The sequence below is a fragment of the Microcebus murinus genome, chromosome 13, assembly GCF_040939455.1.
Source record: "Microcebus murinus isolate Inina chromosome 13, M.murinus_Inina_mat1.0, whole genome shotgun sequence".
Lineage (NCBI taxonomy): Eukaryota > Metazoa > Chordata > Mammalia > Primates > Cheirogaleidae > Microcebus > Microcebus murinus.
The window spans coordinates 72,656,654-72,673,031 of NC_134116.1; the positions used below are offsets into that span (position 1 = coordinate 72,656,654).

General features: G+C 36.3%; 1 protein-coding gene across 1 annotated transcript in view; it reads right to left on the reverse strand.

The window, feature by feature from the left end:
* Positions 1-16,378, reverse strand: part of BRCA2 (BRCA2 DNA repair associated) — a 71,263-nt gene that overhangs the window by 11,783 nt on the left and 43,102 nt on the right. Inside the window, exons 19-24 of the mRNA XM_076009517.1 lie at positions 11,194-11,349; positions 10,942-11,086; positions 5,214-5,335; positions 2,216-2,414; positions 1,807-1,970; positions 1,543-1,681 (exon numbers count right to left, since the gene is read on the reverse strand). Coding sequence (XP_075865632.1) covers positions 1,543-1,681; positions 1,807-1,970; positions 2,216-2,414; positions 5,214-5,335; positions 10,942-11,086; positions 11,194-11,349 — 925 coding nt within the window. The remainder of the gene's footprint in view (positions 1-1,542; positions 1,682-1,806; positions 1,971-2,215; positions 2,415-5,213; positions 5,336-10,941; positions 11,087-11,193; positions 11,350-16,378) is intronic.

Consider the following 16,378-nt stretch of genomic DNA (forward strand, 5'->3'; position numbering starts at 1 on the left):
GACAGATCCTCCAAACAGAAAATTAATAAAGAAATAATGGACTTAAACAAAACCTTGGAACAACTGGGTCTGACTGACATCTACAGGACATTCAACCCCAAATCCACTGAATGTATGTTCTTCTCATCAGCTCACGGGACATTCTCTAAGATTGATCATATCCTAGGACACAAAGTAAATCTCAAGAAATTTAAAAAAATAGAAATCATACCATGTACCTTCTCAGATCACAGTGGAATAAAAGTAGAAATCAACTCTAACAGAAACTCACATTTCTACACAAAAACGTGGAAATTAAACAACCTCCTACTAAATGATTACTTCATAAATGAAGAAATCAAGATGGAAATAAAAAAATTCTATACTCCTACACTGCTGGTGGGACTGCAAATTAGTTCAACCTCTGTGGAAAGCAATATGGAGATACCTTAAAGAGATAGAAGTGAATCTACCATTTGATCCAGCAATCCCATTGCTGGGCATCTACCCAAAAGATCCAATGACACTCTACAAAAAAGACACCTGCACTCAAATGTTTATAGCAGCACAATTCATAATTGCAAGGCTGTGGACACAGCCCAAGTGCCCATCAATCCAAGAATGGATTAATAAAATGTGGTATATGTATACCATGGAGTACTATTCAGCTCTAAGAAACAATGGTGATATAGCACATCTTATATTTTCCTGGTTAGAGCTGGAACCCATACTATTAAGTGAAGTTTCCCAAGAATGGAAAAACAAGCACCACATATACTCACCAGCAAATTGCTATTAACTGAACAGCACCTAAGTGGTCACATAGGTACTACAGTAATAGGGTATTGGGCAGGGGGGAGGGGGGCGGGTATATACATATATAATGAGTGAGATGTGCACCATCTGGGGGATGGTCATGCTGGAGACTCACACTTGTGGGGGGAGGGAGGGAAATGGGCATTTATTGAAACCTTAAATCAGTACTCCCATAATATGCTGAAATAAAAAAATAAATAAATAAATAAAAAATAGAAAGAAAATAACTGGCCAACTAAAACTATATATATAAAAAAAAATCAGTTTGTTGGGCCAGGTGCAGTGGCTCACGCCTGTAATCCTAGCACTCTGGGAGGCTGAGGTGGGAGGATTGCTTGAGCTCAGGAGTTCGAGACCAGCCTGAGCAAGAGCGAGACCCCATCTCTACTATAAATAGAAAGAAATTAGCCAAACAACTAAAAGTATAAAAAAAAATAGCTGGGCATGGTGGCATGTGCCTGTAGTCCCCGCTACTCAGGAGGCTGAGGCAGGAGGATCGCTTGAGCCCAGGAGTTTGAGGTTGCTGTGAGCTAGGCTGATGCCATGGCATTCTAGCCCACACAACACAGTGAGGCTCTGTCTCAAAAAAAAAAAGAATCAGTTTGTTAAGAGAAGCTTACTTTCAAATCACTCGTTAGAAATTTGCCAGCTGGTAGGTCCAACTAATCCTAAGGAAGACAAATTTTAAAAGACAATGTTTTTTAAAAGAATCAATAAAAAGCTACAATTAAATACACTGTACATTACCTGTTTTTTTCACAACGGAAACTATAAATCCTATTAGGTCCACCTCAGAACAAGGTGGCTGAAAGTCTGGATCTAATAATCTGTTGAAGTGAAGGGGCTCCCTTGGCTGGTAAACCTGGAATAAGATTTCATCTGAAGCCTATAAAAAACAAACCATTCAATATTTGGAATGTCTGTAACTTAAGATACATTTATCAAAATTGAAAAATTATAATAAAAAAGGCAAAAAATTATAATTATTAATTATAATGAAAAGGTTTGTACCGGTAGTTGTTGATACTGAGTTTTTTTTGTTGCTGCTAACTGTATGTTAGCTTGTTTAGATTTACTTTTAGATTTTGATGTTGCAAGATGATAGATTCTGTATCTCTTTCCTTCTGTTAACAGGGAATATAAATCTGATGATGGACGCCAGACACTCAATATAACTGTTTAGAGAAATATGAAAAAGATGCAATGGGAAGAATTGATAATCATTAAAATTCTTGTCTAAAAATCAAAACAGATAATAAAGAGTAAGGATTGTATTATCACTTTGTGGGCACTGGTAGTCCATTTTGCTCCCCTGATATAAACTAACTTTATACTTTATCTAGCATTTATAATCATTTTATTAATCAGATTACTTTTTAACTTAACAAAAGTGATAAAAACAAAACATTTACACACTGACCTGAATCTTTTTCCTTTTTTGCATAGCTTACAACACGCAACTTCCACACAGTTGTAACATCCCTTGATAAACCTTGTTTGTCTTGTTCAGCAGATTCCATGGCCTTCCTGAATTCCGACTGGATCTGTGCTTGTTTCTTATCATTCAACATTTGTCTGTGATTACTCAAGGCTCTTAACTGCTCTTCACTGAAATAACCCTATGACCATTTAAAATATTGGAACAACAAGCAAACAAAACAAAAAAGTCCCATTTATTGTAATTGGATCACTCTAAATGGGAATAAATACAACAGAATTGAGATCATCTTAAAGGTGTGGATTAATGTATTCAGTTTATCACATAATATTCTCAGGTACCTCAACCTGTTACTAATTCTAAAATTTCCCTACTGCAAAAACAATCCTCTAATTATAAATGTACTCTAATAATCATAGTCATCACCATATACATTAAAAATGGCTAACATTTGAATGCTCACTATACTTGAGAAATAGATCTATGTGTGGTAAATGCATTAACTCATTTAATCCTCACAACAGTCCTATGAGGTGGGTACTGTTACTGTTTCCATGTTATAGATGATAAAATTAAGGTCCAAAGAAAACTTGCATAGGCCACATAGGGAGAAGCTGGCTCAAGAACCTTTATTCTTAGCCCCTGTCATTTAATTTCATTAGCTCTTTGAAACAGGAGATACAGTTTAAAACAGACATGTACTACAAACGTTTGTATCTTTGTCTCTACACTTCTCTCTTACTGATTTTAGCAAATTCCTATCTGGACCTCTTGGGAATATTACTCAGTGTAACCAAAATAAATAAATGAACAAATAAACAAATAAAATAGGAAATGGAATCTAGATATATAACATACTAGACTGCTGCTGCCTCACACATCTTAATATCCTAATCTATACTGGGAAGAAGCCTATACAATCTCTGCATCATGCAAAGGTCTTTCTAAATAGGCAATGTTTAAACATGATTTTTTCAAACTTGTGATTTCAAGCCTACAACATTCACCATTGTCACTGAAAAGTTCTACAGGGCTATTTTAGAAATTGATGGTTATATTCCCCTCCAAGAATTATTAATAATTTTATCTAAGTCAAATCTCATAGAATTATAAATACTTGGAGCTTTAGAGATAACCTACACTGAGGTTTTCCCTTGATAGAAGGTGGGAATGAGGCGACAAATCTCTTGACCAGTTACAGAGTGGCAAGACCAGGTCTAGAACTTAGTCCTCCAACTGTTATTCTGCCTCTTTATTTCCTCTTTATAATATCAGTAAATTCTATAAAGGAAATCAGACTAAAAATATGTTGTTAAATTTGGTGGATGAAATTAAACCTATCTTTTTTTTTTTGAGACAGAGTCTCACTTTGTTGCCCTGGCTAGAGTTGAGTGCCGTGGCATCAGCCTAGCTCACAGCAACCTCAAACTGCTGGGCTCAAGCAATCCTTCTGCCTCAGCCTCTCAAGTAGCTGGGACTACAGGCATGCGCCACCATGCCTGGCTAATTTTTTCTATATATATATTAGTTGGCCAATTAATTTCTTTCTATTTATAGTAGAGACGGGGTCTTGCTCTTGCTCAGGCTGGTTTCGAACTCCTGACCCCGAGCAATCCGCCCGCCCCGGCCTCCCAGAGTGCTAGGATTACAGGCGTGAGCCACCGCGCCGGGCAAAACTATTTTAATGATGATTCTAAGAAGGCACAAGTTCCAGCAAATGAAATAATATTAGAAAAGATAGAGGCAAATAATTTTTCAGGAAAGCATAATACAGTCTCAACTTACAGATTTCTGGCAAGTAAACTTACAGGCTTTAAAACTGGACTACTTCTCACAAAAAGAGCCCAAGTTGTAACATTTGAGAACAGAATGAAATTCTATTCAGAACAGTACTGCTCACACTACTGATGAAGTACTGTTTATTTTATAGTTCCACTATTTAAGAAAGATAAGGCTATATTCACAAAATTTATTAAATAAAATAAAATCAATAAACAGAAAAGTAGTTTAAGTAAAATATTTCCTCCCTCTCTTTTCTATCTAGAAAACTAATCCTGGAATTTGCATTAATTATTATAGACATCCAGGTGTTTAACATATTGACTGCCACACTAGAAAAAACATTTTTTTCCTTGGGGCCATGGTGTTTTATTATGAAAATAGAATAGAAACTTCAAAATCAAAATGATCCTTTCTAATTTAATGAAAAATTTGTTATTTTTTATTGTTTTCTCTGCATCAGTTATATGCAACTTGAAAAATAGTTCATGTGGTTCACAAGGTGAAGAGACATGCAAGTCACATATGCTTCATGAAGCCCCAGGCTCAAAACTAGTTTGAGTTAAATATAACTCACATGGCAGTTAATGTGTTAAAAACTTAGTTTAGGAGGTAGCTTATCTTAATATATGAAGTGATATTCTAATGGTAGTAACTAACATTTATATGAAAATTATATATATATATATTACCTAAGTTATTCTTAAAAAATTTTATATCCATTTTATTGCTATTTTATTACCCATTTGCTTACTTAAATAAATAGTAGAGCTATGATTCTAAAGGCTATGCTATTTCTAACATAGTTTAATGCTTCTGAAACCTTTCTGCCTAAGTACCCTTAAGGTAGAGGATTATGAAATAAGCTCTAGGTAGAATCTGAAGAAGAGCTAAGAACATGGAAACTAAGCCAGTGCTTTGAAGATACTTGTTTTATCTTAAAGCTAAACAAGTTTTACCAGTATTTTAAACTACATTTAATATCTAAAATTCTTGAACCCTCCCATCCTCCACTTAGTATAAAATCGAAAGCATACCACATTGGTTGCATATCATTGAGGACCCCAGAAATATACACGTTCCCTTTGAGAAATGCAACATTTCAACATATTGCTTCCTGTAAAGACCACTGTAAAGACACCTACCATCTTAAAGGATGAAGATCAAAGCTCATTATATGCCCTCTTACTCTCTCACCTACCTCAAGGTAACCTGGATCTGATGCATTTTTCACTGCTTCATAAAGCTCTGCACCATCTTGCAGAGCATGGACTTGTTGTCTTGTTAGTGCACGTGATGGTATATATTGTTTTGTTGTGTTTTCTAGGGGGAAAAAAAGCATCACTTATTAGCTAAATAAAAATTTTAAAAAACCCCTAAAACTAGAGAATCAAGCAAAAAATATCCAAACAACGGAGATTAAAAATAAACTATCTGTTAAGTTTTCTAGGAAAATTTCGACATGGTCAAAAAATGTCATACAGAGTTTACTTAGAGTAATTGGGACATTAAGTACAAGCATATTTGTTTTATAGCATTTCACTTTATTGTGTTTTGCAAATATTGCTCCCCTCATCCCCAGCTGAATGTTTGTGGCACCCTGTGTCAAGCAGCCTATGTGCAGCATTTTCCCCACAGGATGTGCTCATTTTGTGTCTCCTTGTCACATTCTGGTAACTCTCACAAAATTTCAAACTTTTTCATCATGATTATATCTGTTATGGTGCTCTGTGATCAGTAGCTTTTGATGTTACTATAGTAATGGTATTGGGTGCCACAAACCATGCCCATATAAGATGGTGAACTTAAGTGATAAATGTGTATGTTCTGACTCTTCCACCAACTGGCCATTACCCCATCTTTTTCTCTCCCTGTGGGCATCCCTACGCCCTGAGACACAATATTAAAGTTAGGCCAATTAATAACCCTATAATGGCCTCTAAGTAATCAAGTGAAAGGAAGGGTCACACGTCTCTCACTTTAACTCAAACTACAAATGATTAAGTTTAGTGAGGAAGGCATGTTGAAAGCTAAGACAGGCCAAAAGGTAGGCCTCTTGTACTAAACAGCCAAGTTGTGAATGCAAAGGAAAAGTTCTTGAAGAAAATTAAAAGTGCTATTCCAGTGAACACATGAATAATAAGAAAGTGAAACAGCCTTATTGCTGTTACAGAGAAAGTTTGAGTGGTCTGGATAGAATATCAAGCCAGCCATGACATTCCCTTAAGCCAGAATCTAACCTAGAGCAAAGCCCTAACTCTCTTCAATTCTATGAAGGCTAAGAGAGGCGAGGAAGCTGCAGGAAAGAAGTCTTAAGCTAGCAGAGGTTAGGTCATGAGGCACGAGGAGAGAAGTAGTCTCTTTAACATAAAAGTGCAAGATGAGGCAGCAAGTGCCAATGGGGAAGCTGTAGCAAATTATCCAGAAGATCTAGCTAAGATCATTGATGAAGGTAGACTCACTAAACCACTGATTTTCTTTTATTTTATGTCAGAATATTATGCAGATACAAACATTTTGGTTATATGTTATGACTATGCCACATCTAAACCATGATTTGAGGTGTGCCCTCCCCCCCCCCCCCCCGACGATGCTCACTGAGTCCATTAGTTGTGAGTTTACTCATCCCCAACCCCAATCCCTAAAGAATATTACTACCATGTGAGCAGCTTACTGTTCATCAGTTAGTGCCAATTTGGTGGTGAGTACATGTGCTGACTATTTTGTGATACCTCACTTCAGAGGATAGGCTCAAGCTCTATCCAGGAAAATATAAGAGGTGCTAGATCACTGTTGTTTTTTATAATTGAATAGTATTCCATTGTATATATATACCATATTTTATTAATCCACTCATGGATTGACAGGTACATGGGTTGTTTCCACACCCTTGCAATAGTGAATTGTGTTGCCATAAACTTTCGAGTGCAGATGTTTTTATTATAGAATATCTTTTGTTCCTTTGGGTAGATACCTAATAGTGCTATTGCTGGATCAAATGGTATTTCTATTTTAAGCTCTTTGAGGTATCTCCAAATTGTTTTCCACAGAGGTTGCACTAATTTGCCGTCCCACCAGCAGTGTAAGAATGTTCCTATCTCTCCACATCCTCGCCAGCATTTGTTGTTTTGGGATTTTTTGATAAAGGCCAGTCTCGCTGGGGTTAGGTGATATTTCATTGTGACTTTGATTTGAATTTCCCTAATGATTAGAGATGTTGAACATTTCTTTTTATGTTTGTTGGCCATGATTCTGTCTTCTTTTGAAAAGTTTCTGTTCATGTCCTTTGCCCATTTATTGATGGGGTTGTTTGATTTTTTCTTGTTGATTTTTTTGAGTTCTAGATAGATTCTTGTTATCAGCCCTTTGTTGGATGTGTAGAGAGCAAATATTTTCTCCCATTCTGTAGGCTGTCTATTTGCTCTAATGATAGTTTCCCGGGAAAAACTGAAACCATTACCACTTAGAACTGGAATCAGACAAAGTTGCCCACTATCTCCACTTCTGTTCAACATAGTGCTAGAAGTCCTTGCTAGAGCAATTAGACAAGAGAGGGCAATTAACGGTGTCCAAATGAAGGCAGAAGAGATCACACTGTCTTTGTTGATGATATGCTATGTAGAAAATCCCAAGGATTCAACCAAGAGACTCCTGGAATTTATAAATGAATTCAGTAAAGTCTCAGGATACAAAATAAATACACACAAATCAGAGGCATTCATATACGCCAATAACAGTCAAGCCAAAATTCAAATAAAAAGTGCAGTGTCTTTTATAATAACCTCAAAGAAAATTAAACATCTAGGAATATATGTAACGAAAGAGGTGAGAGACATATACAGGGAGAACTAAGAAACACTAAGAAAAGAAATTGTAGAAGATGGAAACAGATGGAAAAATCTACCTTGCTCATGGATTGGCAGAATCAATGTTGTTAAAATGTCCATACTACCTAAAGTGATCTACAGCATTAATGCAATCCCTATGAAAGTACCATCATCATTCTTTACAGATCTAGAAAAAATAATTCTATGCATTGTATGGAACCAGAGAAGACCTCATATAGCCAAAGCAATCTTAAGCAAAAAGAACAAACTGGGAGGTATCAGTCTACCAGACTTCAAGCTGTAATCACAAGGCCACAGTAACTAAAACACCATGATATTTGATGGCATTGGCATAGGAACAGACATACAGACTTTTGGAACAGGACTGAGAATCCAGAGATGAAACCATCTGCATATGGTCATCTAATCTTTGACAAAGTGGACAAAAATATGCACTGGGGAAAAGAATTTCTTTTCAATAAATGGTGCTGGAAAAACTGGATAACTATATGCAGAAGATTGAAACTGGATCCCCACCTCTCACCTATTACAAAAATCAATTCACAGTGTATAACAGACTTAAACCTAAGGCATGAAACCTTAAGAATCCTAGAAGAAAATGTAGGAAAGACCCTTTCAGATGTCGGCCTGGGCAAAGAATTTATGAAGAAGACCCCCAAAGCAATCATAGCAACAACAAAAATAAATAAACGGGACCTGATCAAATTAAACTATAGATTTTCAGCGTAGATGAAAGAGTCTTATATTAGAAGAAGATGCTATCGAGGACTTTTATAGCTAGAGAAGAAAAGTCAATGCCTGGCTTCAAAGCTTCAAAGGTCAGGCTGTCTTTTTAGGGGCTGAGAAGCTAATGACTTGAAGTTGAAGCCAGTGCTCATTTAGCATCCCAAAATCCTAAAGCCTTTAAGAATTATCCTAAATATGCCTGTACTCTAGAAATGGAACAATCAATCCTGGATGACAGCACATCTGTTTATATCATGGTTTACTGAATATTTTAAGAGTACTATTGAGACATACTGCTCATAAAAAAAAGATTCCTTTCAAAATATTACTGCTCATTGACAATGTACACCCATGAAGTTTGATGGAGATGCACAAGGAGATTTAATGTTGTTTTCATGCCTGCTAACACAATATCCATTCTGCAGCAAATGGATCATGGAGTAATTTCAACTTTCAAGACTTAGGATTTAAGAAATCCAGTTTATAAGGCTATAGTGCCATAGATAGTGATTTCTCTGATGGATCTGGGCAAAGTAATTGAAAACCAACTGAAAAAAAAAAAAAAGAATTCATCATTTTAGATGCCATTAAGAACATTCACGATACATGTGATGAGGTCAAAATATCAACATTAACAGGATTTTGGAGGAAGTTGATTCCAACCCTTCTGGATGACTTTAAGGGGTTCAAGACTTCAGTGGAGGAAGTCACTGCAGATGTCATGGAAACAGCAAAAGAATTAGTAGTGGAGCCTGCAGATGGGACTGAATGGCTGCAATCTCATGACAAAACTTGAAGGGATAAGAAGGTGCTTCTTATGGATGAGCAAAGAAAGTAGTTTCTTTCTTTCTTTTTGTCTTAAGGCAAACACAAGGTGAAATTTATTGAGGGGGTACAAGATAGGATTATAGAACAAGAGCAAGACATAGGTTTACAGAGCAAGATACATATGCTACAGATGACGACTAGACCCCCTTGTAGCAAAAGAGAGAAGGTAGTTTCTTGAGAAGGAATCTACTCCTGGTAAAGATGTTGTGACAACAAAGGGTTTAGAGAATTACATAAACTTAGTTCATAAATCAGTGGCAAGGTCTGAGAGAACTGACTCCAATTGTGAAAGTTCTACTTTGGGTAAAATGCTATCAAAACAGCATCATCTTTCATGAAAGGAAGAGTCATTCAATGCAGCAATCTGTTTTGTTGTCTTATTTTAAAAAATAGCCACAGGTACCACAACCTTCAGCAACCATCATCCTGATCAGTCATCAGCCATCATGGCAAAACCTTCCACCCACAAAAAGATTATAACCTGAAGGTTTAGATGGTCGTTAACATTTTTTAGCAATAGAGTATTTTTAAATTAAGTTATGCATATTACTTTTTTAGGCATAATGCTATTGCACACTTAGCAGATTACAGTATACTGTAAACATAACTTTTACATGGGAAACCCAAAAATTTGTGTGACTTCCTCTATTGCGTTATTGGCTTTATCACAGTGGTCTGTAACCAAACTTGCAATATCTCTGAGGTATGCCCGTGAATGAGTTCATGATTCACTTATTCATGAAAACACTATGAGCTAGTGATAATTTTAAGCAAATAAAGTATTAGGAGTCCCATCTTTCCTCAGGTTTTTATAGAACATGAAGTTAAATAGAAAGGAAAGTTAGGAATATAGGAAATGCAGGAAAGCACGAGACCTTCAGGGACAAAAATAGGTAGACTGGATAAAGTAAAATTTATGTCCTTTAAACATAAAAAATGCTATAATTTTTTTTTCTTTTTCTCTGCAGAAAAGTCAGGTTCTAGGAGATATGATTTTTATTATTAAAACTGATGGCACAGGGATAATAAGTCTTAGTTTTAGGTATGACAACACATGAAAATAACTACAATGACAAAATTGCAAAATTTATATAATGTAGATAAGGACACTGAGGAAAAAGAGTGACAAAAGGCTTAGAGAAAAATAATCTCCTAGTTCTCTCCCTTGTTGCTATCCTTTCTCTAATACCAAAAAAGGATACTCTTGATACTTTAGGACTGAAGCTTAAGAGGAGTATACTTAAGATTTCTGAAAAGTACTGTTAGTATGTAAGGTTTTATTGCCTAAGATAATTATAAGTAATAAAAGCTCAGTATATTAAATAAAGATGTGATAATTTGGGATCAGTCCAATGCTTATCTGTATATCAGTGTAATATTTTTTAAAAAATTAAGATTCAGAATTAGAAAAAATCTATTATTCAAAAATAAAGACAATTCACTTGATTATAAATGTTAAATTGGAAGCCTCTGAAACTTAGCTCTCATGTAAAAAATAAAGGATTTGTAACATACAACTCATTTTACCTTCATGCTCTTCAAATTCTGCTTGAATTTTAGTGAATAAGGCTTCTAGTCTCTTTTGTTGGGCCTCTGCATATTTTGCTACTTCCTTTTCTTCTTCTCTTTCATTGCGAAATATGTATAATCCAGATGATGTCTTCTCCATCCACTGTAATAATGTGTCACACACAAACACAAAAATGGTAATGAGGGAACATTCAAATTAATTGTCTCAAAAGAAAGAAATACACAGTAAAGTTCAAGAATATATCATACCTGTACAGGGTATGCTCTCTGAATAATTACATCAGCACAACCAACATTTCCTCCATCACTGAAAAGTGACGACAAGGGCAGAGGAAAAGGTCTAGGGTCAGGAAAGAATCCAAGTTTGGTATACCAGCAAGTGGGCCGAGTACTGTTAGCAGAAATCTGGACAAAGTAATGAATAAATTGATTTAGAAATTAAATATACATTCAATTCTATTACAGATTTCATAGTAGTTTTTAGTTTTTCTTCTGAGACAGAGTCTTGCCCGTAACCCAGGCTAGAGGGCTGGGGTGCACCCTAGCTCACAGCAACCTCAAACTCCTGGCCTCAAGTGATCCTCCTGCCTCAGCCTCCCAAGTAGCTCGGACTATAGGCACGCACTTCCACACCTTGCTAACTTTTTTCTTTTTCTATTTTTAGTAGAGACAGGGTCTCACTCTTGCTTAGGCTGGTCTCAAACTCCTGACCTCAAGCGATCCTCCTGCCTCAGCCTCCCAGAGTGTTTAGGATTATAGGTGTGAGCCACTGTGCCCAGTCTCAAAAGAGTTTCTATTCTTTTAGGGTTGCTATAAAGTATTTTTAAAAGTCTTATGACAATTAGTAAGAAAATCAATAAGTAGAAAAATTGTATGCAAGTGAAAATGTTTTCAAAATATAGTACTTTTGCTTTCTGAGACATGGTTTTGCTCCATAGCCTATGCTTGAGTGTAGTGGTACAATCATAGCTCACTGCAGTCTCATACTCTTGGGCTCAAGCAATCCTTCTGCCTCAGACTCTCAAATAGCTGGGACTGACTACAGGTGCACACCACCATGCCTGGCTAATTTTTTTAAAGTTTTTTTTTGTAGAGACTGGGTCTGGTTATGTTGCCAAGGCTGGTCTCAAACTCCTGGGCTCAAGCAGTCCTCCTGCCTCAGCCTCTCAAAGCACTCTGATTACAGGTGTGAGCCACTATGCCTGGCCAAAATATAATACTTTTTTTTTTTTTTGAGACAGAGTCTTGCTTTGTTGCCCAGGCTAGAACTCGAGTGCCGTGGCATCAGCCTAGCTCACAGCAACCTCAAACTCCTGGGCTCAAGCAATCCTGCTGCCTCAGCCTCCCGAGTAGCTGGGACTATAGGCACGTGCCACCATGTCCAGCTAATTTTTTCTGTATGTATTAGTTGGCCAATTAATTTCTTTCTATTTATAGTAGAGACAGGGTCTCACTCTTGCTCAGGCTGGTTTCGAACTCCTGACCTTGAGCAATCTGCCTGCCTCGGCCTCCCAGAGTGCTAAGATTACAGGAGTGAGCCACTGCGTCCAGCCAATACTTCTTAAAAGTAGTATATTTATACTGTTATAAGGCCTTAAAGCGATTGAAATATTTCTATTATAAATAGATAAAATGGACTTCAATTTAAACATGATGGATTAAAATATGCTTATTTATCTAGGCTTCCTCAAAAAACCTACAAGGACAAAAAGAACTAAAGAGAACAGTAGATGAGCTACACTAAAATTTTGGAAGTTAAAAATTTGTTGGATAAGTAAATGACAAAGTAGCCTGAGAATAATTATAGCTAATTAAAAAAATAGCAAACACTCAAAGGACTCTTACTATGGTACCTGACCTGATGTTAAATGCTTTACATATAATAACATTTAATCTTCAGAACAACCCAAGACTTATTCCAAGTTTATAAGTAAAGCTGAAGTATATGGGAAGTTACATAACTTCCCCAACATTACTCAGCCAGCAAGCGAGTTGTAAGGAGTTAATATGAAACAAAATAATTGAAGGAAAACACTCAAATTAGAGGCAACAGGTACCTCTGAAGCCAGGAGCATAAGGTGGGGCTTAAAATAGGAGGAGTGGTTGAAATTTTGTACAAAGATAGTTAAGACTCCAGATTTCCTCTTCTTTTCCAAGCAGCCAGGTAGCTGTCTCTCCCTCATCCTAAAAAAAAAAATCCCCAGGAGACTTTACTTTCTGGAGAAACCGAACCACACATATCGTTGACTCTGGAACATCAGGAAGAAGCAGCTAGAGAGGAGTGAGATGCTATATTGAAAACAAAACTGCAAGGAAAATCCTTAATGCTGAAAATGTGCCTTCCTAATAGTTTCCTTTCTCTGCTCAGGTCTCAGAATACTCACTAATATTTGAGGGTCTCCTAACTAAAAAACCAAATTCCCACCTTATCACCCTCTAAGCTGACAAGTCCCATCTCACACAGAGCTCGTAGTAAGCTCATTGGTACCACTCTATCAAAGAGGAAAGATCAGCCCAAACAAACAAAAGAAGAGGTTCTCATAGGAAAAAAAATGCAGAGACCAGAAAAACCTAAAATAAAACAAAACATTAATCAATAGCTTTAGAAAGATGAGAAGATATTATATCTATGTAATAAGAACTGAGTATGACAAAAAAAAGAAAAACATTTAGATAATAATAAAGGTCTGTTCAGAAATGAAAATTAAGCTGGTAAATAAAAATTTACTTTAAAGATTCGAGGAAAAAATTAAGAACTATCCTGGAAGTTGGAATAAAAACAGACAATAAAATAGAAGGTAGGAGGAAAATAGAAAATTAGAGGACCACTCCAGGAGGCCTAGTGTCCAAATATCACGAGATCTACCCTGACACCCCCAAAAGCAGAGAAAATAAAAATAATGATAGGGAGGAAATTATCAAAGTACCACTTAAAAACATTTTTCCAGAACTCAATAAAGGACAAATATCAGGAGATCTGCCCCGATACCCCCAAAAGTAGAGAAAATAAAAATAATGAAAGGGAGGAAATTATCAAAGTACCACTTAAAAAATGTTTTCCAGAACTCAATGAAGGACATGTGTTTCTAGATTTAGTGCTAGTGTGTATCTACAATCTAGACAAAAAAAAAAAAAAAAGACAGCAAAGTACTTTATTGACAAATTTCAAAATAATAAAGAAAAAACAATATTAAAAATGTCTTAAAAACAGACCACATACTGAAGGACTAAGAATAAAAATAACATTGAACTTAGCAGGAGCTATATTAGATGCAAGAAGATAAAAAAGTCTTAGGCCGGGCGCGGTGGCTCATACCTGTAATCCTAGCACTCTGGAAGGCCGAGGCGGGCGGATTGCTCGAGGTCAGGAGTTCGAAACCAGCCTGAGCAAGAGCGAGACCCCGTTTCTACTATAAATAGAAAGAAAGTAATTGGCCAACTAATATATATAGAAAAAATTAGCTGGGCATGATGGCACATGCCTGTAGTCCCAGCTACTTGGGAGGCTGAGGCAGGAGGATTGCTTGAGCCCAGGAGATTGAGGTTGCTGTGAGCTAGGCTGATGCCATGGCACTCACTCTAGCCTGGGCAACAAAGCGAGACTATTGTCTCAAAAAAAAAAAAAAAAGTCTTAAAAACTGTGAAGGCATTATTTCAATCTAGAATTCTATATTTAGCCAACCTTACAAAAAGATATCAACAAGCTGTATGCTCCCTTTCTCAAGAAGCCTCTGGAGTTGTGTGCCCTTAGAACTAGGAAATAAGTCTAGAAATATACCATAGAATCCAGGCTTTTAACACAGAAAAGAGGTGAGAAGAATTTCCAGAATAAGAGCTGTGCAGCATATAATGAAAATAACCACTTCAGAATGCAGTACAAGTATGAAGAGGTCCAGGGGTCCCCAAGAAAAAGAGATGAAACTAATGGAGATATTTCAACATACTGGTGAGGATTTTTATAGTTCCAGTGTGGGAGCGAGTCAGTGATAAGGATACAAACAATTAAGAAAAATAAACAAGAAAAGACAGTTAATAACTGTGTGGAAAGTAGTAAGTTGTAAAGAAAAGAAATGTGATTATAGCATGTCAGGTGCTAAGCTGCAAAAAATATTTTTCATAGTTATTTAATGTATATACTGAATATAGCCTTCACTAAAAATTATGCTCTATTAAAATGCAGAAGATAGAGAAAGAAAAATATGTGGCAGTGTTGGTGTAAGAGAGCTAAATCCTTATCTTCCATAGCAGGAAATTAATAGTTACTGTTTAAACTGAAGGGGAAAAGATGACATAGCAGTACAAGCCAAAGAAACAGCCAATAGGACTGGAAATGGTTGCCTCTAGGGAGCATGAATAGGGAGTGGGAGGGTTGTGCCAGTGAGTGTTTTTCTTTTCGTCATGGGCCTTGTATTACTTGAGTTTTCAAATTATGCATATGCATTGATTTGATAAAAACAAACAAGAAAATGAAAGCCATTGCAAATGTGATATTCTAAGCAACATACACCAAAAGCATGTTTCAGTTTGATGGAATGCTTTCAGTAAAAAGCAATCCAGTGTGGAGCTAACACCACATAAAATATCTCTTTACCTTAAAAATGTTTAATTTATATAACTTATAGTTGTATAAATTATTAAATTATAGTTTTATTAATTATAATTGTATAAATTACTCTAAGTTCTCCTTAGAGTAATCCAAATTAACAAAAGTAAATTCTCTATAAGGTTGCCTTATAAATGAATCTGAATGTGCAATGTTATCAGTAATTTCTGATAGCAATACTGCAGACTATTAACATGGCAAAATCCTGTTATACAGTTTAAAATCTACATAGAGATGAAAGGTATATTTTATTGCATATTCGAGAACCACTGAAATCTAATTCTCTAATTACACTGAAATAGGAATCTGACCAAATAATCAGGATGGAAGCAAAGCTGAAAACAAGGTGGCAGCAAGGGCTATAGGTACCAAAATTGAATACCTAGTGCAAATTTACTCTTGCTTTTTAATTGGAACGGTATTATTTGAGCTCAAGAAATATCTCTGGCTCTCCCCAAAACAGCACAAAACATTGAACTGTCTGAAGAATCTGCTTCTTATACTAAGAGTATCAGTACATTTTCAAGAACTGGAGCATCCTTAACAACATAAGTAAATTAAAAAAAAAAAAAATTCTTTGTTGCCCAGGCTAGAGTGAGTGCCATGGCGTCAGCCTAGCTCACAGCAACCTCAAACTCCTGGGCTCAAGCAATCCACCTCCTTCTGCCTCAGCCTCCAGAGTAGCTGGGACTACAGGCATGCGCCACCATGCCTGGCTATTTTTTTCTATATGTATTAGTTGGCCAATTAATTTCTTTCTATTTATAGTAGAGATGGTGTCTTGCTCTTGCTCAGGCTGGTTTCGAACTCCTGACCTCGAGCAATCCGCCC